The following is a 24,768-nucleotide window of genomic DNA, read 5'->3' as shown; positions in this document are numbered from 1 at the left end:
TCTTTCTGTCTTTAATTTTAAAACTACAGAGATTACTCTTTAGTTTTTTGGGTTTTTTTAAATAGTTTTTAGTTTAGTTTTTTTTTTTTTATAAATTTATTTATTTATTTTTGGCTGCGTTGGGTCTTCGTTTCTGTGTGAGGGCTTTCTCCAGTTGCGGCAAGTGGGGGCCCCTCTTCATCGCGGTGCGCGGGCCTCTCACTGTCGCGGAGCACAGGCTCCAGACGTGCAGGCTCAGTAGTTGTGGCTCACGGGCTTAGTTGCTCCGCGGCACGTGGGATCTTTCCAGACCAGGGCTTGAACCCGTGTCCCCTGCATTGGCAGGCAGATTCTTAACCACTGCACCACCAGGGAAGCCCTACTCTTTAGTTTTTAAAAGCCAAAATGGTGATTGGAGAAGAATAGAAAATCTTTTAACTCAGCCTCAGTGCTATCTTTATGGACTTTTTATGTAATGCATGGCAGAATTACTCATTACTCATCTCACAGGACAACTTGAATGTAGATCATGGATATGATGATCATGAATTCAGGCATGGATATCACGAAGTACAGAAAATAGGCCAAATTTACATGGAAGGGAGGGTAGTGAGGGAAGATAGTTAAGAAATTGTGTGAAGGGAAGCAGCCGCATAGCACAGGGAGATCAGCTCGGTGCTTTGTGACCACCTAGAGGGGTGGGATAGGGAGGATGGGAGAGAGATGCAAGAGGGAGGGCATATGGGGATATATGTATACGTATAGCTGATTCACTTTGTTATACAGCAGAAACTAACACACCATTGTAAAGCAATTTTACTCCAATAAAGATGTTAAAAAAAAAGAGAAGATAGACAACGTATCTTTAACCTGCTTGCTCTCCAGCAAGCAGAATGTCACTTCTGTCCCTGCCTTGACAGACACCCTGCTCTTTCCCAGGCTTTCAGGTTGGCAAATTCAGCAGGCCTCCCTTAAAGAGTGTATTTGAGACTTCAAAGTATATGCAACCTAAATTCATTTTCTTATTTTAAATCAGCTATAGTTAAAATATCAAATTTCCTGATTTTAAAATTATTTCTATTTTATTTGTAATCATCAGAAATCTTATATGCTTCAGCATATTTTTTAATGAATTTGTCATTAACTATTTCCAAGAGAGACACTTGCGGTCATTCTCACAGAATCAGAAATGAAGATACCATTTTAGCATTTTGTTTGATATAAGTTTTACTCATTTGGCTTAGTTTCATGTTAATCACTGAAGATGTTGATGAATGTTTGGTTTTTTGTTTACTTGTTTTTTTCATTATTGCTAGGTGGCTTCAGCCAGACTCTTATGCTGATCCTCAGAAAACATCCTTGATTCTGAATAAGGATGATATTCGTTGTGGTTGGCCTACCACCATCACTGTTCAAACAAAAGACCAGTATGGGGATGTGGTACACGTTCCCAATATGAAGGTAACTATATTGGGATTGTATTAGTAGACAACTATGCACTGACTATTGTAACTAATAAAATTTTAGAAATGGCAAGTGCTTAAGAGTCCACATGCAGTACCCTCTTTAGATATACGTAATGAAGGAAGCCGAAAAATTGTTGAAATGGCTTGTTTATATTAATCAGTACTCAACTTTCCAAGGTATATATTTTTTGGTTTGTTTTTTTACATTTTGCTAGGTGCTGTGGTGATTCAAAGGAAGGATAAGAAAGTGTCCGTACAAAGAGTGCTAAGCACACAGAGGGAAGGCCATTAATACATAAGTGATTGAATAAATCAGTGAAAGAATATATTTTAAAATTTTGTACCTATCTTTTAAAAGACTCAAATACATTTTGCATTTGGTACTGTTGAAACCTGTTGAAACAAACTTTAAAATATAATATTGATACTTATTAAATAAATTAGAAATACATAAATTTGGATTGTAAAAGAATGAGGGTTGGAACTAGTCATGTGCTATATTGAAGGATATAGTTCTTTGGATACCTTTTCCCTGAAACATGAATTAATAGTGACATTTTAGAGCATATTGTAATGCATGATATTAAGTCCTTTGTGATATAATCTATTAATTAAATATCTTATTTTAAACTTTTATTATATTTCTGAAAATAGTCAATATTGAACAAAAATTTGTATAGGCAATCCCTAGCCGCCCCTGCCCCCCAAAGTTGTATTACAAAGTGATTTGGTTGTTTGGAACAGAGTTGATTAAGCCACAAAATCTTTTTTACTCACAGAGCAGCTGATTTTACCTCAATATTACTTTTTTTTTTTTTTAAGACTTTTTTGATGTGGACCATTTCTTTTTTGCTTTCTTTTTTTTTAAATAAATAAATAAATAAATTTATTTATTTATGGCTGCGTTGGGTCTTCGTTGCTGCACGCGGGCTTTCTCTAGCTGCAGCAAGCGGGGGCTACTCTTCACTGCAGTGCGCGGGCTTCTCATCACAGTGGCTTCTCTTGTTTCAGAGCACGGGCTCTAGTGCTTGGGCTTCAGTAGTTGTGGCACACGGGCTTAGTTGCTCTGCAGCATGTGGGATCTTCCCAGACCAGGACTCGAACCCGTGTCCCCTGCATTGGCAGGCAGATTGTTAACCACTGCACCACCAGGGAAGTCCCAGAACTATTTCAACTACTTGATTTATACCATGAAGAAGCACAGTGCCACTGGAGCCTCTAACTTGACTCATAGTTAAAAAAGACAGGAGGCATATAGTTCACATGTCTTAAGACCAGTAAGTAAAACTGTATGGAAAAGTATTTGACCCTGATACTAAACAAAAATCAGGCTCTTTACCAGTGACTTTCAAAGTTTTGGCCATGACCCCCAGCAAGGATTTGCATTATGACCCAAACGTACATATATAGGGTGGAAGAGTATGTACTCTTAGTTACATACAATATACATAATACACATACAGTATGCTGCACTCTTATATTTTCCCTATATCTTACTTTTTTTTTTTTTTTAATAAGTTTAAGCTAACTTTTATTTATTTATTTATTTATTTTTGGCTGTGTTGGATCTTCGTTTCTGTGCGAGGGCTCTCTCCAGTTACGGCAAGCGGGGGCCACTCTTCATCGCGGTGCGCGGGCCTTTCACTATCGCGGCCTGTCTTGTTGCAGAGAACAGGCTCCAGACGCGCAGGCTCAGTAATTGTGGCTCACGGGCCCAGTTGCTCCACGGCATGTGGGATCTTCCCAGACCAGGGCTCGAACCCGTGTCCCCTGCATTAGCAGGCAGATTCTCAACCACTGCGCCACCAGGGAAGCCCTATATCTTACTTTTTAAAGGACGATAACACCCCATCAAAGCAATTTCAGGCCCGCTAAGAATTACTCTTTAGAATGCAAAAAGCATCACAGATTATAAGAAAAAAATTGAACAGAGAAAAAAGTAATTCTGAAAGTGATACAAAAAATCACTCCACTCAAGGACAGAGTTTTGATCACAATACAGTATACATTAATATGTTGCGGGGTTTGTGTATTCACTGATGGATTTCTCACTTAAGTGTATGTAGTGAGTTGTTAAATCCAGTCTTTGAGCCCACAGTAAGTTCCTTATTCATGTGACTACGTTGTAGTTACCATTTTCCAGGTCGGCATAACATTTCATTTCTTTTTAATGTTCATACTGTTATGCCTATAGTATATGTTCAGCTGTATTTTCCTGTGTTTCCACCTTGCTTTGTTGTCTCTTACTCCATTCTGGTACCTGGTTGTTTACATCTTACATTTCAGAGTCAGACTTTATGCTTTATCTTTTGTTCTCCTCTTTGGGTTCTTTTTTTAGCCACATGATCTCTCTCCTTCTTTACTTCCTCTTTTTTTTTCCTACATATTTTGCTTCTTGAGGGCGAGAAGCCCTAAATCTCTTACTCAGTATGCTCAAGTTCATATCAGATTTATGTCTAATTTAGAAACCGTATCTAGGAAACTCCAGTAAATACTACTTAGGAAAAGTGATTTGCATACCTCTTGATGTTTAATTTATTATATCACATTATCATATTAGCTGAAAACAAAATTAGTTCAATCTGTTTTGTTTTCAGCCTGATAGCACATGAAGTTTTAGGAGCATTTTAGACTTCTCAAAAGCTATTGAAGTATCCTTATGTAGTAATAACCAATTATTTGGAACATAAAAGTTGGTTTGCAGATAATATTTCAGTGAGATCCAAAATCCTTTTTAAAGCAGCAAGTGTTATTGGTTTTTTTTTAACTTATAAAATGATTATTCCAAGGAAATCTTATTTAATGAAAAGAGAAAGTTGTGTAGGAAATAAAAGAAAAAATTTTACAAAGAAGCACAGTTTATGAAAGAAAGCAGAATGGTTATCATTTTATATCTCAGTACTCCTAGAGTATGAAATTATTCAGTGATTTACTTCAAGGTTCGTAGTACATAGGCAGATGTACTTCTACTGTTAATTTACTTAGGGTAAATATAGTCGTTTAAAGAAAGATTAAATCAAAATAGTACGTATAAAAATAGTGGCTATAATTTTAAATCAAACGTCTTAGAATTTGGAAGCATTTGCTTTTTTTTCCTTTTTATTACATTTAAGTTTAAAGCTTTTAATGGTGGCAATGTACATGAGCTGAAGAATTTTACCATGTATCTTTAAACTTCTGTGTTTTAAATGTAAGATGGGTTTTTAATATTTCCAGAGCATTATATCAATCCAAATACTGATTTCTCATAACCCCAACTAAAGATTGTGGTTATTTAATGGAATGTATTTGCTAGCTACACTTAACTTTATATATAGACACTGAGAGTCTCAAACTACTGACTCCCTAGAATGGCATTAATAAGAATAATACACGTTAAAGACATTCCACATTTCTGGGGTGTCTCTCAATTACTTAAGTAGTATTGTCACTTTCTTTTATGCAATCCTTTCTATTTCTGTGAAGAGCTTGTTGTTGAATTACCTGTTCTTGCCAACTACAAAAGTAGTGTCTGAAAAGGACAGAAGAAATTTTGGGTGACCCTCAGAATGATAAAAGAGCTAAAGTGGTATTTAAATTGTTTGTAACTTTGTGGTTGCCTAGGGATTGAGTGTTTTTTGCCAATGCATAAACAAATAAATAACAATAAAATGTGTTGTTATAATTCCTGGAAAGTATTTCTGAGTATTGTTTATGAGACAATGTATACTTTCAGTGTTTTAAAATGCCTTAGGAAGTCTGTTCTTTGCATCTCTACAGTAAAGTATAGATAAAAGATATCCCCATATTGAAGAAGCTGAGTTGGAAAGTTTAATTATCGATAGGTTGCTTAGCTCTAATAGTTCGTGTTGGTGACAAAACTAATAATACTCTTTTTGCAGAGTAAATAAACATCTTTAAGTTTTAGGTATAAGATTTGTTTTATTAGCTGTTAATTTCTAAGATACCTATCAATGGAGTACTTTTTCTTCTGTAAAACAGTATAGCTAAAATTGAGATCAGTGCTTTAAAATATGTGAAGATTGCTGGCAAGTATTTATACCTGAATTACCGGATAAAATAATTTAATGTTAGTTCCTGCAAGAAGGTAGATTCGTTTGACTATCCTTTCCTGGACTTTATTAATGGCGGCATTTGTATTTGTTTTGTGTTTTGATATTTATGATTACTTATTCCCAAAAACAAGGCCTCTCTTTTACACTGTGTTCAGGATCCCTATTGAGGTGGAACCATCTTGATCATTCTAGCAATGTTAAATAATCTTTGAAAGGAATGCCCAAGAGGGACGAGTGGTAACATAAAATGTATAGAATTGTGAGTTTATAATTGTGTAAATTGCTTCTTTTGTTGTGTTATGGACAATTATATAATAATAGCATTTGGTTCTTATAATATCATGGTTAGGTGGAAGTGAAAGCCGTTCCTGTTTCTCAGAAAAAAACATCTTTACAACAAGAGCAGGTAAAGAAACCTCAAAGGATTCCTGGCAGTCCTGCAGTAACAACTGCACCTTCTAATACTGACATGACTTTTGGTGGGCTGGCATCACCAAAGCTGGATGTTTCATATGAACCAATGATTGTGAAGGAGGCTCGATATATTGCCATAACAATGATGAAGGTAATTTATTTTACTTATCAGAAAAATTTTATTTTTTCACTGTTCATTCATTTAACAGACATTTCAGTGATTCAAACTCAGAAACAAATCACAGGTCTAGAGAGTTGTTGATAGATGTCAAACTTGCAATGTTTTTTTAAGGATAATGTTATTTTCCTACAAAGAGGATTTTCATTCATTTTTGGCAGAAGTCTAGAGAGGTTTCCAGTTGTAGATCAAGTTAATTCAGTCAGAGATTGAGATGTTTGGAAACTGGATTTCATTTCCTGCAAAAGTACTTGTCTGTTTTCAATTTACCAGTACTCCTAGGACATAGCCCTTCAGGGATTCAGAGTTTACCTAGGTCCCCTTTAACTTTGGGTTCTTCCAAATGCCAGGCTCATCTCTTTGGGTTTCTTACTTCTTTAGGCTTTTTAGCTCTTTGGTGCCTTTAGACAGATTTCAAAAAAAAATTTTTTTTGTCCAGCTTTTTTAGTTATCTTTAGAGGCAATGTTAGTCTAAATTATCAAGATGGTTGTTATTTGAAATAGAAGTTAGGAACTGTGCTATTTTCAGAGAGCAGTGGTGAGCCATTGAAGGCTTTCAGTTGGAGGAATGGCATGATTACATTTGTGTTTTATAAAGATCATGGTGGAATATGGAGAATGCAGTTGGGAGGATAATGAAGAGACATGGTTTGGTTTAAGTCTCTTTAGGAGACTGTTGACTTAATCTGGTGAGATATACTGATCCCTCGGACTAGTGAGTTGTCAATTAGGGTAGATTCAAGAGATATTTAGGATAGATAAGACTTAGTGGCTAATGGGTATGAGGTAAAGAGAAGGAGGTAGGAAATAAAAAATGGAGTTCACATTTCAAGCTTGAGTAGTGAGATTGATAATGTTGGAGAAGGGGCAGAGTTTGGCTGAGGAAGATAACAGATTCAGCTTTTGATGTGATGAGTTTTAGATATCTCTGAAATATCCATGTGAAGATACATAAAAAGAAGTTGGAACTACAAACCTGAAGTGATCACAGTCTTACCTCAAGAAAAGAATTGGAGAATCATCAGTACTTGTATTACTCATGAAATTATGGAAACAGATGATTTCTATCTAACGTGGTGAGAGGAGAGGGAAGTTCCAGGACTGGGTCCTGAGGAACATCAATATTGGTGATTCTCAAACATTTGTCCACATCAGAATCATCTGGAGCTCTTATTTATTTATTTTTATTTATTTTTTTTTTAAATAAATTTATTTATTTATTTATTTATTTATTTTTGGCTGTGTTGGGTCTTCGTTTCTGTGCGAGGGCTTTCTCTAGTTGCGGCAAGTGGGGGCCACTCTTCATCGCGGTGCGCGGGCCTCTCACTGTCGCGGCCTCTCTTGTTGTGGAGCGCAGGCTCAGTAGTTGTGGCTCACGGGCCCAGTTGCTCCGTGGCATGTGGGATCCTCCCAGACCAGGGCTCGAACCCGTGTCCCCTGCATTGGCAGGCGGATTCTCAACCACTGCACCACCAGGGAAGCCCCTATTTTTCTTTTTAAAATAAATTTATTTATTTATTTATGGCTGTGTTGGGTCTTCATTGCTGCGCGCAGGCTTTCTCTAGTTGCGGCGAGCGGGGGCTACTCTTCATCGCGGTGCACAGGCTTCTCATTGTGGTGGCTTCTCTTGTTGCGGAGCATGGGCTCTAGGCACGTGAGCTTCAGTAGTAGTGGCACGCAGGCTCAGTAGTTGTGACTCGTGGGCTCTAGAGCACAGGCTCAGTAGTTGTGGTGCACGGGCTTAGTTGCTACGCGGCATGTGGGATCTTCCCACACCAGGGCTCGAACCCACGTCCCCTGCATTGGCAGGCAGATTCTTAACCACTGTGCCGCCAGGGAAACCCCGTGGAGCGCTTATTTAAAGTGGAGATTTTCCTACCATCCAAAGATTTAGATTCAGTAGGTCTGAAAAGAGGTTCCAAAATTCACGTATAAAACAAATATGCAGAATGATTCAGGTTCAAAAGCTATACTTTGAGAAATATTGATTTACAAGATAGATATATTAAAAAAAAAAAGAAAGAAATGAAAATGGAAACAACAACATTGGCAAGAATACTAGCCAAAGGGCTAGTACAAACTAGGACACCAGCTCTTACCTTTGCCACTTTTCCCACCATGATGCATATGGCAACTCATTTCATCCTCATAACAACCCTATGAATGACTGTTTCTTATTCCCATGTTACACATGTGGAAACTGAAGCACAGAGAGGTTGAATAACTTGCCCAAGGACACACAATGACAGTCGATGGTTCCAGATTTGATTTTCCTACTTCCCCCAACTACCTTATGCCACGTCCTGAAAGTCACAGAAAGCTGTTTAAGATGGGTTAACAATGTTATGCTGCAGAGTGAAGTCTTGAAAAGGATCTAGCAGTGATCAGTGATCTTGGCAGGAGCAGCTTTAGAGGCATAGTCATTTGATTAATTTGTCGATGAAGAGGAAGTGAAGTTATGGAGGCAGAGAAAGGAGCAGGCCATTTTATTTTGATATCAGAGATTGAACAGTTCTGAGTAACATCACAGGTCTGTGACTTTTGGTACGAGTGGCTGAAACAAAGTTGAAGTTGAGATTATTGAGGTTGAAGAAATAAAGGGACTGAAAAAGCTAGAGTTTTGGATGAGTTGTCCACGATTAAAGAATTTGAAGCTAAATATTCTCATTCATTTCATTCATTCTCTTTTTTTTAAGAGATTTAGTTTCTGGACTCCCTACCTCCCTAATTATTCTTTTAGTTTCCTATGAACATACTTAAGTTTGTATAATTTCTTTTGAAAATCTAGTTACCAGAACTGAATTCAGTATTTCAGGAATGTTCTGAGAGGCCCAGGTTAAGGCAGTTACAGAATACCATTCCCAAACCCTCTCTTTGACATATTAATTCACATTCCAGGAAAGGGGATTCTCTTATATCAACCATTCACAGATACCGTGTGCTACCCAGTAGTGAACTAAATTTGGTGGAGGATGTAAAAGTGAGATATGATCTATTCTTTCATTATTAAATAGAATAATATGTATTTGAGGGACATTGGTGGAGTAGAAAACCCATTGTACTGTGAATCTGGAAACTTGCGTTTTCCTGCTGTTAACACCTTTGTAATCTTGTTAGGCTTACCCTTAAATTGCATTTTCCTCATTTGTAACTTTTTAGTAGGTGACAGAAGCTAGGTCATTTCTAGAAATCACTTTCATGAAAATAGCGAGGGTGGGGCGAAGGAAGGGGGCTTGTGAGTGGTGTGGGTGTGCTTCTCTTTGCTGTAAGTATAGTAGTAGTTAGAAATGAATGAGCAATTGGAGAACTTTACCTGAACCTTGAAAGGTTAATTTGGAATTGCTGCAGAAATATAAAAATATTGGAAATAATGTGACAAGTTTCATGTACCTACAACCCATTTTTATCTTTACATTTCACCAAACTTTTTCAGATCTTTTTGTTATTTCTGTTAAGAAACAGATTGTTAACAGTACAATTGCAGCCCTCTGTAAACCCTTCTCCCTGGACCCATTCCTGTCCCTTCCCTAGAGGTAACCACTGTCCTGAAGGTAATTAATGGTTCTTCTTCCCCAGATACATTTTTTGTATTTTACTGAGTACAAATTAATCTATAAGGAATATAGTATTTAGAATTTTGTGTATTTTTCAGAAGTTTATAAAAATGGTATCATATGCACCTATCACTTTGCCAGTGTTTGTCCAACATTGTTTTTAAGGTTTAGTCATGTAGCTGTAGTGCATTCAATTTATCTGCTTTGAAGTATTCCAGTGTATTACTGTTCCATAATTTGTTCATTCCCCTACTGATGGGCATTTAGGTTGTTTCTAGTTTTTTTCACTATAAATTACATTGAAATAAACATCCTCGTATATATCCCCTTTTGTACATGAGCAAGAGTTTTTCTAAGATATATATCTAGAAGTGGAACTGCTGGATAGTAGGACATACCTGTCTTCAGCTATATTAAATATTGCCAAAATTTATATGCCCATGAGCAATGTATCAAAACGCTAGGTACTTCATGTTCTCACCAGCATTTGGTTCTTACCAACACAACTTGATGACTGTGATAGGGTCATCTTGTTGTTTTAATTTACATTTTCTTGATCCCCAGTCTAGTTGAATAATGTTTCAAATGTTTCAAATGTTTATTGGCCTTTCAGATTTCCCTCTTCAGTGACTTGCCTTTACTCACTTTTCTTGTGTGTTGTTTCTGTCTTTTGTATTGATTTGTTCTGTATATATTATGGATTCATATGCCGTTAAGGTTAAATGAATTATGAATCCCCTTCTTCCAGGTGAAGGTTTAACTTTGCCATTTCTTTATAGTGTCATTGTTTTGGAGAAATTTAAAATTTTAATGTGCTCAAAACATATTATCTTTTTTTTTTCTTCTGAATTTGTTGATGTTTTATTTGTTACATCTAGGTCTTTAACACACCTAGAATTTATTTTTGTAAATGGTGTGATGTAGGTAATTGAGTTTTTTCTTTTTCTCCTGTATGGATAACCAGTTGTCTCAGCACCATTTATTGAATGTTCTATCAGTGTGGTAGTTAACAATGTTTCTAATGATTTTGTGATTCTTGCTCATCTCTTTCTTAAAGGTTTATGAAAATTACTCATTTGAAGAACTGCGTTTTGCATCACCGACTCCTAAGAGGTGAGGATCATTTTCTCAAAGCGTAGCCAAAACATGTGTTGTCAACTGCTTATAACTAAGATCACCCTGCATTCCAACTTTATTTTCTATAAGTAAATATTTTATAGGATTTAAAAATTCCTGGTAGAGATTTTTTTTTTTAACATCCTTATTAGAGTATAATTGCTTTACAATGTTGTGTTAATTTCTGCTGTATAACAAAGTGAATCAGCTATATGTATACATATATCCCCATATCCCCTGGTAGAGATTTACGACAGGTTTTATAATGTGTAGATTCACAGGTAGAATGTATTTATATTGAACTGTAGTACTGCCAATATGTTACATAATACTAAGGTAATAAAGAAATAACTAGTATCTAAAAGTATATAAATTGGCTTGTAAAGCATTGGTTAGTTTGTTTTTTCTCTTTTTGTTTCCCTCTCTCCTTCACCTAATGAGTGGCAGAGCGATTTCAGTGTATGTTGTATTTGTATTTTCAGTTATGAAGTCTTTTATTTTTAAGCCCCTGGGTAATTCTTTTAACTCCAGATTGAAGCAGATTTTCTGAAACAGATTTTTTGGCTTACTATTTTATTTGCTTGTTAGGAGAAGTACTTTTTAAAACAGTTGCTTGGAAAAACTTATTAGATGGATTGTACTTTAGACAGACCACCTCCACAGAATTTAGAAAAAGCTCCGAAGTGAATCTGAAACAGCATAAGTACTTGTATTTATCATGTATCAATGACTTATTAGAAATTAACAGGTTACTATGACTTTACTCTGATACGTGTGCAAAGTAGAGTTTTAATGCACAATCTAGAAAGTGTTCTGTCAAAATAGCGAAGTTTTGAGAATGTATCTTTGTCTAGGAATAGGGAAGTAGCATTTTGTCTCTGGCTTAGTTTTAGTTACAAAATGTCCATTCAGCGGAAGCACATGATTTTTGTAAACTAAATATGGACTCTGTAGGTTTATAGCATGTTAAATAAGAACAAATTGGCTATTTGCCAGTAAATAGGTTTTTCTATGCATTGGGCATTTTAAACTTAATTTTAAAAGTCTCTTGTCAAAGTGAATGCCTTTATTAATTCAGCAAATACTATTAGGCACCTACTGTATGGAAGGCACTGGGATACTTCTATGAACAAGATAGAGAAGGTGCTGGTTCTCATGGCAGATACATTCCTGTGGAGAAACAAACTATAAATAAGTAAACTACATAGTAATAATAAATAAGGGTATTTGATAGAGAGTGATGGGGAGGGGATAGGTCACCAAAGTATTGGATGACAGGGGAGGGCTGTTTGAGGAGGCGTTATTTGAGTGGAGAGCTAGATGGTAGTTGGTTGTGTAAAGATTTGGGGAAGTTCAATCTAGGAAGAGAAAATCTGGGGTAGATGGAGCTTGATGTCTTTGAGGAACAGAAAGCAGGGCTGGAGAATAGTGAGCAGGAAAGAAAATGGTGGAAGATGAGATCAGAGAACCAGATGATGGCCATATTACATAGGGTCTGGTAAGCTGTGTTAAGGTTGAGTTTTCTTGTAAGAAATTTATTTGGAGGGCTTTTAGCAGGAGAGTGATATAATCTGATTTATAGTTTTAAAAAGATCATTGAGACTGCTCTCTGGAGAATGAATTTCAGGGGAGCAAGAGTGGGAATAGAGAGATGAGTTAGAGACTCTCAGGTGGCTTGGACTAGCGGTGGAAGGGCCTTAGCGGTGGAAATGAAGAGGGGGTGGATGGATTTGGGATACACTTAGAAGGTGAAGCCAACAGCCTGCTGCTACGATGAAATGGGAGGTGAAGGAAAGAGAAGATCCAAGAGTGAACGTAAGTTCCTTCAGCTTCAGCAGCAGGATAGATTATCCAGCAGAAGAGGGGTTTGCCAAGATTGGCCGGCAGACCCAACCAGGCATGTTTTTGTAAAGTTATATTAGAACCCAGCCTTGCTCATGAGCTTATGTATCGTCTGTGGCTGTTTTTACACTACAGTGACAGAGTTAAAAAGTTGTGACAAAGACTGCTTGGCACAATAGACTAAAATACCGTTACAGAAAATGTTACTGACCCCTGGTTTCATGATTTTTATGAGGATCTAAAAGTCTGAGAAATGAGCAAGAGTTTTTTGTTTTGCTGGGTGCTGGGGTGAGGAGGAAATAATAATTTTCTTTGGGTATATTAAAATTGAGATGCCAAGATGCCTCTTAGTTATGCAAGTGGGGATATTTCCAGGGCAGCGGGAAATACCAGTTCGAAATTCAGGGGAGAAATAAATGTTTGAGTCATCTTTATACATATGGTATTTAAAACTGAGGAATGGATGACTGATCAACTAGAGAGATGACACTGAAAGAAAAAAGAAGATCTAGACCCACATCCTGGGGCATTCCGTAAGTTAAAGGGTGCTCAGAAAAGGGAGAGCCAACAAAACACTGAGAAAGAATGGCCGGTGAGGTACAAGAAAAACCAGAAGAATGTTGCAGAAGCAAAAAGAAGGTTTTTCAAGAAAGGAGGAGTTGTCGGTTGTTATCAAATGCTACTGAGAGATTGCTGAGGACGAAGAAGCAATGATTGGATTTGGGGACGTGGTGGTCATTGGTGACTGTGACATAATCAATTGCAATGAAGTGTTGGGAGCAAAAGCCTAGTGAGGATAATAAGCTTTGGAAGAGAATTGGAAATGAGGAAATGGAGAGTGATTGTAGGTAATTCTTTAGATAAGTTTTGCTGTAAATGGAAAAAAAGATATAAGACCATATTAGGGAAGGCTGTAATATCAAGGGGAGGTATTTAAGATGGAAGATTCTGAGTTTGTTTGTATAGAAATAGAAATGATCCAGTATAAGTGGGAGAAATTGACGATGAATGAGAGAGAGCAAGATAATTGCATCACAGAAGTGCTGACCGAATGAGATTCACAGCACAAATGGAGGGGCTGGCTTTGGACAAGACCCAGGACACTCCTTCCATTGTAACAGGAGGTAGAGGAAAATAGGTTTAATCTGATTGCAACTTTGAGGTTTTATCTGATTGCTTCTGTTTTTCACTGAAGAAAGTGATGAGGTCATGATCAGCTGAGAGTGAGGAAGAGTGGTGCTAGAGGTTTGAGGTGAGGAGGAAAAAGTAAATTCAATCATGGAGAGTAGGAAAACATACTATGACAGTAGGATTGCTATTCATTGTGATAATACAATCAGAAATTTTATGTTTGCTGATACATGTTAATGATGATGTCACCTGTTTAACCAAAAGTAAATGTTGCAGTACTCATCTTATTTCCTTTCAGACCCAGTGAGAATATGCTGATTCGTGTCAATAACGATGGCACTTACTGTGCAAATTGGACTCCGGGGGCTATTGGACTCTACACCATTCATGTTACAATCGATGGCATTGAAATAGGTATTTTTTTTTTTTAAGTTGTGAGTTGCTTAGTGCAAACAACTAGAATCAAAATCCTCTTTCTGTTCTAGTTTGCCCTTTAACATGTATCACAGACATGGACAGATTTCATAACTTTTAGGGGGGCTTCATACCCTCCTTTATAATGAGTACTCAATTCGTGCGTTCTTAAGGTCTTAAAATGTTGTAATAATTTATGGGTCGCTGTAGCCCTCATGATTCCTTCCCTGCGTTCCCTGATGTGGCTGGTCCGGTTCGATCTCCTCCACGCTGCACTGTAGCCGTGGGCATGCCTCGCCTCCCTACCCCGTGGTATGTCTGTCTTCCCTTCCTGGCTGTGAGCAGACGCCCCTTTCATCTTTGGATCTCCCAGTCTGGCCCAGTGCCTGGCGCATGATGGCTGCTCGATAAATACTTGCCGAAAGGATGAAGTTTTGTTTACCTACCACTAACTTTGAAAAATATATTGCTTTTCCTTTGGGCATTAATCTTTCTCTTTTATTTATTTTTAAACTATCCATATAATAGGACAACAGTAGGACAACAAAGCTCTAATTAAAGTGTTTATCAACATGAATTCCTTATGACACTGTCTTTCCTAACGCTCCTCAAGCAAAAGGGTTCCTATGATCAGGCAGATTTAGAAAGCCCAAGATATTGTGGTCTCATCTTAGACATTAATACAATTCATATTATCATATTTGGGATTCAAAGAAATCTTGAAATTAAGAATCCTCTCTAAATTTGTTTAATCCTTATCATGAGACCCTTACATGTAGGGAAGAGGAGACAGGTTAGAGATAAAAGTAATACTGATTAACATTCCACCAAAATACCCTTTGGGAAACTTTTAAGTAGTTTGTTTTTACAGTGAAGATAAAGAGGTACTTTACATTGTTGTAACCATAGATGTATAGAATATACATTAATGTAAGTATAGGATCAGATGTATTAGATTCATCTATACCATCCTAGAGACCTTTAGTGGCAGCCTTTGCTACACTCTTTTATTTCAGCATATCTTTAAAGCCTTTAGTTCAGCAAACTTTCGTTGGTTCTGGGCAAAACATTGTTCTAGGTAAGAGAGTTCCTGGCAAGTGTTGACAACTTACTGATGATTGCAAGATAAAACAGGCAAACAAAATCACATGAAGTAGAATATAAGTAGTGACGTGCAAGGGGCACAAATTACAGCAGTTCAAAAGTGGAGATAGTCAAGAATGGTTTCTTCTTGGCTAATAGCGGGTAAAGGAAACTGATACAAAGTAGATAAGAAAAATCCACTTATATTTGCTTTCTGGAAAGACACTGAAGAAAAAGATTCATTATTTACTTAGAATCATTCATTTTCTTCCCCACCTTCTTAACTTAGCTTTCTCCAAAGGTGACCAAACTGTTAGTAGACTAGGATCTTGCTTGACTGCAGTCAAGGACAGATAATAATACATTAGAATAAGGAGGATGATAATAGCATTTAATATATATCTAAAAATTTTTATACGTACCTAATATATTTTATATATATTTTAAAAATCATTTCATTCTCACAGCGTCTCAGTGAGATAGGTGCTATTCTCATCCCTATTTTATAGATTAAAAAAATGAGGCACAGAGAGTCAAACAGTTGGTGGCAGATGTGGGAACAGCCAAGTCTAACATGAGAAGCCCAGCTCTTGGACACCATGCTGTGCTGCCTGTTACTCAGGAGATGATTGGTATAGATGATGAGTAGTGTTCTGATTGGTTGTTATGAGATAACGTTTGATCACACGAGGGTTTCTTTTTTATTATTTTGAATTTTTCAGTATTATTTTACATATTCTATAGCCCCTCTTTTCCGTGAACCCCTGAGACACCCCTTTGGAATCTTAAGGTCATTTTTCAGATATTTCTCTCTTAGCTATTAAATATTAATCACCTTAAAAGGACAGAATTCAGATATTTGTTTTAATTGTTTAAAATAGCCTGTGAGTGTATATTAAGTTAGGTTTAAGGGTCCTCCCTCCCTTGTGTTCTCAAATGTTACAGTTCCCTTCCTTTTCTTACAGATGCTGGCCTAGAAGTAAAAGTAAAAGACCCACCAAAAGGGATGATACCGCCAGGAACTCAGCTGGTCAAACCAAAGACTGAGCCTCAACCAAATAAGGTTAGGGTAGAATGAAATCAGAACATGAATTGGTCTGAGATTTATTAATTTTCTTCATTGATGCTTCAAGGTAGCCATCAAACACCTCATATTTTACTTTATTTCAGTATTCGAATTCTAAGTATTCCTAAATGAACTTGAAGAATAGTTCATGATAATTCTAATCATTTCTCAATTGTAGAACCTGTACTTTTTGGTTTCTTTGTATAATGCTATAGTAATTTATAGGCCTTGTGTACTTTCTGTTATTGAAAGTTTACAATTGGGACTTCCCTGGTGGTCCAGTGGTTAAGACTCCGCACTGCCAATGCAGGGGGTCCGGTTTCGATCCCTGGTCAGGGAACTAGATCCTGCATGCTGCAACTAAAGATCCCGTGTGCCGCAACGAAAGATCCCGCGTGCCGCAACTAAGGCTTGGCGCAGCCAAATGAATAAATAAAAGCTACCCTTTAAAAAAAAAAAAAAAAAGGAAATAAAGTTTACAATTCACAAAATGTCTACTGAAATTAAGTGTATAAAGTTGACAAGGTTAAAGTATCCTGTGCTGGTAAAAGAAAAAATTTATTTCCTAACATCTAAAGAGTAAGCACTATAGGAATTTTAGTAAACTACTTATTAAAAAAGAAACATGGATAGTAGAATTTATATACCTTCCTGAAAGGAAAAAAATGGCTCTTTTCTCTTTTTTATCATATGTCTTCAAAGTTTAGAGAAGAAATTATAAATATATATTAATAATTTTCTATTTTATTCAATAATTTACATTTTTATACATTTTAAAAAACAACATTTTTTAAAAATGTTTTTATAAATGTTTTCTCTTGTTGTTTTTATAAATTAACCACTGTTATTTGCACAGGGAAACCAGCTACAAATAATTTTGGAAACTTTCTCAGAATTATACTTTCAAGTCTGTTTAGTTTTCTCTCTTACCACTTACTTATAAGGTCTCTGTTCCGTGATTTCCCCTGTCTCACCTGTCTGTCTTTGCCTTTCTCAGGTTCGAAGATTTGTGGCCAAGGACAGTGCAGGGCTCCGTATCCGAAGCCACCCTTCCCTTCAGAGTGAGCAGATAGGCATAGTGAAGGTCAATGGAACCATCACTTTCATCGATGAGGTAATTTGTAAGGAAACACTTGGTAATAAATTTTGGACAGAAAGTATTTGCATTGTTTACACAATGTAAGTTTACTAAATTGTTTGTTAGAATGTGTTTTAAGCAGTTTGGGTAGTGTTTGGGAAATCATTTCACAGAATTTCAAAATTCTGTTCATTGAGTTTCAAACATTGCATTCATTTTTCTTTATCAATAAAAAAAGTAACTAAAATTATATTTTTAGCATAAAAGGAGTTCAGCTAACATGGTAGTCAGAACCTGTACAAGGATTCAATGAAAATGAGTACAGTTTTTCTTGAATTTTTAAAATGTGGTTTGTTTTTGAACGTGTTTATTATATTGCCTTAACTTTGGACAGTACATTTTTCTAATAATACAGTCAAGTAACTTCCAATTCTGAAAATCTAAATTGAGGGGAAGGAAGTCTGAAGTTCTTTTGGGAAACATCTGATTTTATGTTTGAAATATTTATCTTAAAGTGTGATTTTTTTTGTGTGCTTTTACTCCTGAGTGACATTGTTTTTTACAATCTCACCATGTGAATTATCATATTGCTTGGCATTCCTTGCTGGTTTTTTCCTTAGAGGTTCTCTCAAAACCTAGAGAAAACTAGATGCTTAATCTCCATGTCCAGCATTATTTGCCTGCTTTGTAGCCTTTCGCACCTTGCTGCCCTCATAGGAGTTACAGGAGGGCGTGGCTTGTTTCTGTTGCTTATACTCCATAGATCCACAATGATGATGGTGTGTGGCTGAGGCTGAACGATGAGACGATAAAGAAGTATGTTCCTAACATGAATGGTTACACTGAAGCCTGGTGCCTCTCTTTTAATCAGCATCTTGGGAAGAGTCTTCTGGTCCCTGTTGACGTAAGTGAAAGGTGGTTTTAGAAAGCTTTCTAGGTATACTCTGTCCTCATTACAGGGCTTTCTTTAATTAAGGCTTCTCAGTTCTGAGGTAAACCACAACTAAATAACTTTAAGTGCTTGAATTCTGAGAGCTTCTGTGTAATAAAGAGGGAATTTGGCAAGGCTAAGGACCTTAGTACTTACTATGGTCCATCACAAGCAGGAGGTAGTAAATTAAAACTAGGCCTGCTAAATTCCTTTCACAGAGGTAGGGAACGAGAGCGGTTACGGTTTTTTTTCCCTTTCTTATTCACAATACTGTTTGGATTGAATTCCAAACTAAAATTTAAGAATTCAGTGTTACTATTCATTTCAGAAATATGTATAATGTATTTTTTGTATGTTGGCATTTTGTAATTCTGTGTTGTCTAAGTTTGAATCTTTTCTCTCTTGGCATGTGATACTGCTGTGTTAAAATAAGGTGGATTTTTAGACTTGTGGTGCTGTAGTGTTCTGGTTGAAGTTAAATCTTAGTGTCTGAGAGAATTCACTGAGCCTCTTTGACAGATGCAGTAGAATACTTAGAGTGTTCAAAAGTTTGTTCTATCACTAAATATGATAGGAACCCACAGCTCTTTTTATAATTTAAACAGAAATATATGATTTTTTTCTTTTTCATCTCCATCAAATGTATTCCTTATGACACTGCTAATAAATAGAACAGGTAAATTTTTATTTTAAAAAAACCTTAGTATTTTAAACAGTTGAATTTCTTAAAAATCAGTGTATAAAACTAGCTCTTTATATCAAGTCATTTAATATATTGTTTGTTTTTCTCCTTAATAGTTCAGAGTAATGTTCTCCAAAGGGGTGTATACAAGATGATTCTTTGGGAAAGAAAATAACAGAACTTCTATTTAAATTTATTGATTTCATTCTTTTCTCTATTCCTTTGTATATGTTTTATAATGTACAGTGGGGAGAGATATATCTATCTATATACTTTTTTACAAATAGATGGGTGATAAAGAAAGTTTGGAGAGTGTTGGTCTACTGCTTTTTTGATTTTTTGATTTTTTTCATCTGTGGCTCGAAAGTTGGCCTTAAATGGTTTGAACCCATCTCTCATTATGGTAACCAAATATTCTTCAGGATTACGAAAATGATATTTTAAGTGAGATAATTATAATAGCCATTTTGTTTATTTCATTAACAGCACATTTTTAAAATTTTGACCAATTTAGAGTTTTGTGTATTTTAAGGCCCTAATAAGGCATTATATTAGATTATATTATCTTTACTACCTTCCCCACTTCAAAATTTTCTTCCCAATTCCTTTGTTTGCTCATTTGAGGAGATGGTTTTGGAAGAGGAAGATATTCACACAGATAGAGCAAGAGAATAAACAAAGGTAGAAAGGAAGAGCAAGAAGTGTGCTGTGTGCTGAAGTTCTGAATCCCATGGCTTTATTTTGGCCCACTGGTGTTCTGTTATTTGATGCTTTTAAACTCTAGCCAAGAGACAGTTTTTAGTAGACAGTCTTGAGGTCAGAGAGAGAGGACATAATAAAGGTAAGAGGGAACGCTAAATGGAGTGAGCCGTACAAATACTCGTTGATGGCTTTTCACTGGTATGTGAATGAGGAGATTATCACTGACTTATTTGAAAAATCTAGATGAAGAATATTGGAGATAGAAAGTAAAATGAAGTAGCTTTTGATATTTTCTAGCTTGTCTTTATGTTGAAGAATGGCATGAGTTCTCTTTTAATGTTAAGCAACTCAGAGTATCTGGTATCATTAAGAAGGCTGAGGTTTTTCTGGTTCCTTTATTTTAAGGATGATAGTGACTTGAGATCCTTATAAATTAAAGGAAAGATGCCAGTAGAAAAGGGAGACATTAAAGATGTAGATAAGAAATCTGAAGGCTGAAAGAGGAGGAGAAAATAGAATTGAGGGCACATTGGAGAGTTGTTTCTGTGAAGGAGGAGGGGGTATGTATGGCAGTGGGTAAGTTTTTAGGGTTGAGGGAGGAAGGGAAGAGGTTGAAGGAGACCGTGATTTCCATATAGAAGGGAGAAAAGTCATCAGTTGAGATTGAAACAACTGAGTTAAGCTAGAGAGTTTAGAAATGCCATAAAGATTTGGAGTAATGTTTGAGAGAAATAGGAGCGGGATCTGACAAAAAAACTACTTGTTTGGGGATTATTGGGCCACTAAGGACCCAGTGGGACCACTGGATAGATCCATTCTGGATACCCTTCCTCTCCCATGGCCCTAACTATCCAGCATTAAAGGAGCCAGGAAAACAGATGATAGCATTGGCTGGAATTTCCTGGGCTGCTATGACAGGAAAATAGGGACAAAAGGGAATTTCAAATGCTGAGGAAAGAGCAATTGAGATCACCAACTGTGGGATCCAGCCTAAGTTAGAAATGTGAAAGGACAAATGGACGGTCCAAGGGACTTGGAGGACTTAATAAAACAGAACAATATAGTGAGTGCGCTATACTTGAAGAGCTGGAAGGAGATAGGCAATTTTTGTGATAACATAGCATATTTGAATTTGATTTCATACTTAGAGCATTTTATTGAATGAAATGGCTCATTAATGTGGCCATGAGAGGGCAGCTGAAGTATGTTGGAAGTAAACGTCATTGGAACTGCCCAAGTCTAAGAACTAAAAGGCTAGGCAGTTGATTGATATCCACATTGACACGAAGACGTACCAGTGATGGCAACACTGTGACCTGCAAAGTTTGAAGGAGAGTTTGTTTACCATTGGAGGAAGAGTCCCATTAGATACAATATAAAGTCATGGGACAAATGGGAATAATTAGATGTTGGATCAGGAAGAAGCCTAGAGTAGTTTTGGTATAAAAAGAGAATAGGTAGATGACATAAGGAGGGTTTATATTTTATGTGGTGACCAAAGAGGACAGAGGGGATGTGTGACAACTGGCCTAGGGCTTCAAACAGGTCTGGTATAAAGTTGCTTCAATGAGGGTGTTATATGAGGACCCACAGAGTCAGAGCCTGGCATAGGCAAGAACAGGCTAGTTTTCCAAGGTTTTGATTTTAAGGACCAGGACAGGCCTCTTATACAGTCAATAAGTTTTTAATGAGTACCTTACTCGACAGGGCAGAGCATGATAGGGCATAGAGGGGATAATGATTCCATCTCATCTCCTCAAGGAACTAATAGAGCTAAATAAACGCATCTTGCTGCTTCTTCCCTTTGCATCTCTTACTTCATTTACTACTAGAAAAATGCTTGCCACCTATTCTCCCTTTTTATACTTCAGTTCTTTTGTGAGTAAATCAACTATAAATTATGGCTAACCATTGTGAAACACTACTCAATTAAAAAAAGAAAGCTAGGAGATTTGAAATAAAATTAGAAATTATCGAGGAGTAATGCCACTAACTTAAAAAGATGCAAAAGTACCAAAAAGTTGCCTTGAGCAGCCCTTACATGAACCTCTTCAGCCTTTTCTAGTTACAACAATTTTGTATTCACATGAATGCGTGTACCCTGTTTGGAACCTGACTCAAACAAACTGTTGGAGAGAATGGGGGTAGGGATTGGAAATTAAACACTGACTAAATATTTGATGAACTATTTTTTTTTAAAAAGATTACCATAAATAGTCATATTTAGCTTTAAAATGATTTTTGTTGCACTGTCTTGTTTATTTACTCATATGGTAGAACTATCATTTTCATTGTAGATAAGTACTTGAGCTAAATTTTGGCCTACCTAGCAGTAGTTCTATTTAAACATCATTACTTTACTAAGAAATAATGACATCCTAACTTAGTTCAAATATGACTTTAACTGTGTTTTAGTACTTTAGTAATGCTCTAGTTTAGAGATTAAATAGCATTAGACATCCATATTATGACTATGTCTTTTTTAGAATATTTTTAAATCAAAAAAAATTTTTTAAATCAGTGGGAAGAATAGGGATAAATATGAAGAGTGCAGATCCTTTTTTGTGAGGTGCTCACGGTCTGTTAGAACTTGTTGCCCCTTTTAGAACACACTATTTAATTTTACATCTTAGAGTCTTTGTTTATGTTGTTTCATTTGTCTAAAATGCTTTTGCTTCCATTTTTTTTTTCTAACTTTTCTAGTATTTTCCTAATTGGCCAGGCTCAAAAATTTCTGTCAACGTTTCTCATCCCTGTACATCCCAATAATGCTGTAGTTATCAATTCATTAATAGTTCACTCAGCATATATTTATTGAGTCCTTATTATGTACCAGATACTAAGCTGGGAAGTAAGTGTTGGGTGGAGAGGCAAAGGGGAGGGATACAAAATAAGTAAGAGTGCAGTTCTTGATCTTGGGGTACTCACTATGTAATGGGATAGACATACAATATTCAGATAATTAAGTTGCATTGTGGTAAGTTATAGAGTGACTTTACTTAGGAGGTGACATTTGAGGAAATCTTAAAGAAAAATTGCCAGGACAAAGTAAAGTAATTTCACATTAGAGAGTCAGATGTCCAAAGTTATGGAGGCATGCTATGTATGGAAACTAAAAAATAGTTGATACGGGTGAAGCAAGAATTGAGGGTAAAAAGCATATAAGTACTGGGGAAATTAGCTTTTTCTCTCCTTTCTCAGGTAGCACTTTGTCTGTAAAAGCGGAAAAGGCTTATGATGTCTTTCTCCAGCTACCCATAATGTTTAGTTTGGATTTTTTTTGGCCTTTAGCCCATTTGTATTTATATACCTCTTATTTCTGTTAAGCTCCTCAAGGGTTAGGACTCATTTAGGATCCCTTCTTATATTTTTTCTTCCAGAGTGTTAAATATTACATTTTGCTCGTGGTAGGCATTCAACATTTGTTAAATACTAAATTTTAGTTCTTGGCATTTGGTAGGATCATACTGCTTAAAATAATTTCTGACCCTCTTATGCTCCATACCTTAATTGTCTCATTTAATTTTCATTGTGCCCCTTTGATGTTAAGTTTTTATCATTCTCATTTTTCCAGTGACAGAAGAGAGCTAGTCTCCCAAGATCGTAAGTAGTAAGTAGTGGAGCTAGCTCTGGAACTCCAGTTGATGTGATTCCAAAGCCCATTTTTTTATTTTTAGTCTACCTTAATCTAGTGGAGCCATAAGGATAAATAGTTATAAAAGGATAAAGTAAATATAGCAATAAGAATCATATTACTTTGGCTAGAACTCCACAATTAAATAAATATGAATACTAACAACCTTAATGGTTGAATGAGGATGAATATCGTGATGTATGTTGAAGGTATACCTACCTGGGGAAGGCTGATTTTAAATTAAAATTCTTAAGATTTGGAAACTACAAATGCAAGCCAATAGAATGTTTCAGATACCAGGGAAAATATGTTTAAAAAGAGAGAGAAAATCAGTTATGCACATGACGTGGGAGACATTTGACTGCCTGTAATAGAGCCTAAATTTTTTGGAAAGCAAGTCTACTTCTAAAATAGGAGATATTACTGATCTGAAACTTATAGGCCCAGTTCTTTGGGTTCTTTGTCAAAAATGAGGTCTTTTCACATTGTGAATGAGGTTGAGTGGTAGAGAAAGTTTATATCAAGGAAAGTAGATGATACCTCATTAGAAGTATTCAAAGATATCTTTATAATGCCCATATTATCCAAATTCTTGCAGAAGCAACTTGAGTCTCCGAACACGCCGTGCAATTATACAAACCACTTTCTACCTACTTAGGCTGATTGGTGTTCACGTATAGAAAGTAGGTTGATTTTTCTGAATTTGGGGGCTCTGAAGATTTGGGGGAGAGATGAAGGAAAAATATCATTTGGTATTCTCTCTTATAACATTACTCAGGGTAATTGGTAAAATTAGCAAATGTTTCTTGCATTTTATGTCAGTTTCATTCTTTTAGGATACCTAATGATGCCTGATAGTCACAGCTTTAATATACCCCAAATTTCTTGATTTTGTCTCGTTAATAAATTTGTGTGTATATGTATGCATAGCCTGTTTTTCAGTCCTACTAAATACTAAGTATTTACTTAATACACCATTAGTAAATATGCTGTCCTTAGATGGTTATCAAAAGCTTCATTTCATACTTTAGCTTGATGTTTAAGTTTCCTAAACAGAATGGAATTAAGGCTTAAATTCCATTTAAGCCTTAATTTAAGCCTCTATTAAAATAACACTATAATTGTTTGTATATATGCTGTGATTAATTTCCCTGAGATATTTTATCTTTTTCACTTTAAAAATGGCAATTTTTAACTCTGTGATCATCCAGCACAATGAAACAATTACTATCTTTTTTTTTTTTGCTTTCTTTTTTTCTTTTGCGTGAGCATTTGGCATGTTTGGTCATGTATTTCTCCATGAAAATTATTCGCTTATTTGGTCTCTTCTACGCCTTGAAAGATTATTGTCTTAGAGTTGCAATTTGGTGCTCATCAATTTAGTTAGGTTTTTAGCATGCTTCAGTTTCTAATTTTCTTGACAGAACTTTTTTGCCTTCACAA

At 36.1% G+C, this 24,768-nt stretch overlaps 1 protein-coding gene and 1 non-coding gene across 2 annotated transcripts in view; both read left to right on the top strand.

Annotated features, from left to right (window-relative positions):
- Window positions 1-24,768, top strand: part of MYCBP2 (MYC binding protein 2) — a 270,931-nt gene that overhangs the window by 170,819 nt on the left and 75,344 nt on the right. The window contains 7 exon segments of the mRNA XM_036831466.1: window positions 1,296-1,440; window positions 5,850-6,065; window positions 10,704-10,759; window positions 14,034-14,149; window positions 16,198-16,295; window positions 17,296-17,412; window positions 18,140-18,280. Of these exon segments, the coding sequence (XP_036687361.1) occupies window positions 1,296-1,440; window positions 5,850-6,065; window positions 10,704-10,759; window positions 14,034-14,149; window positions 16,198-16,295; window positions 17,296-17,412; window positions 18,140-18,280 (889 nt within the window).
- Window positions 16,566-16,638, top strand: TRNAG-GCC. The gene has a single exon. It is a non-coding gene; the product is annotated as a tRNA-Gly (tRNA).

This window comes from Balaenoptera musculus, chromosome 18 (genome assembly GCF_009873245.2).
Source record: "Balaenoptera musculus isolate JJ_BM4_2016_0621 chromosome 18, mBalMus1.pri.v3, whole genome shotgun sequence".
In the NCBI taxonomy this organism is placed as follows: Eukaryota; Metazoa; Chordata; class Mammalia; order Artiodactyla; family Balaenopteridae; genus Balaenoptera; species Balaenoptera musculus.
This window is presented reverse-complemented; position numbering and strand designations above follow the sequence as displayed.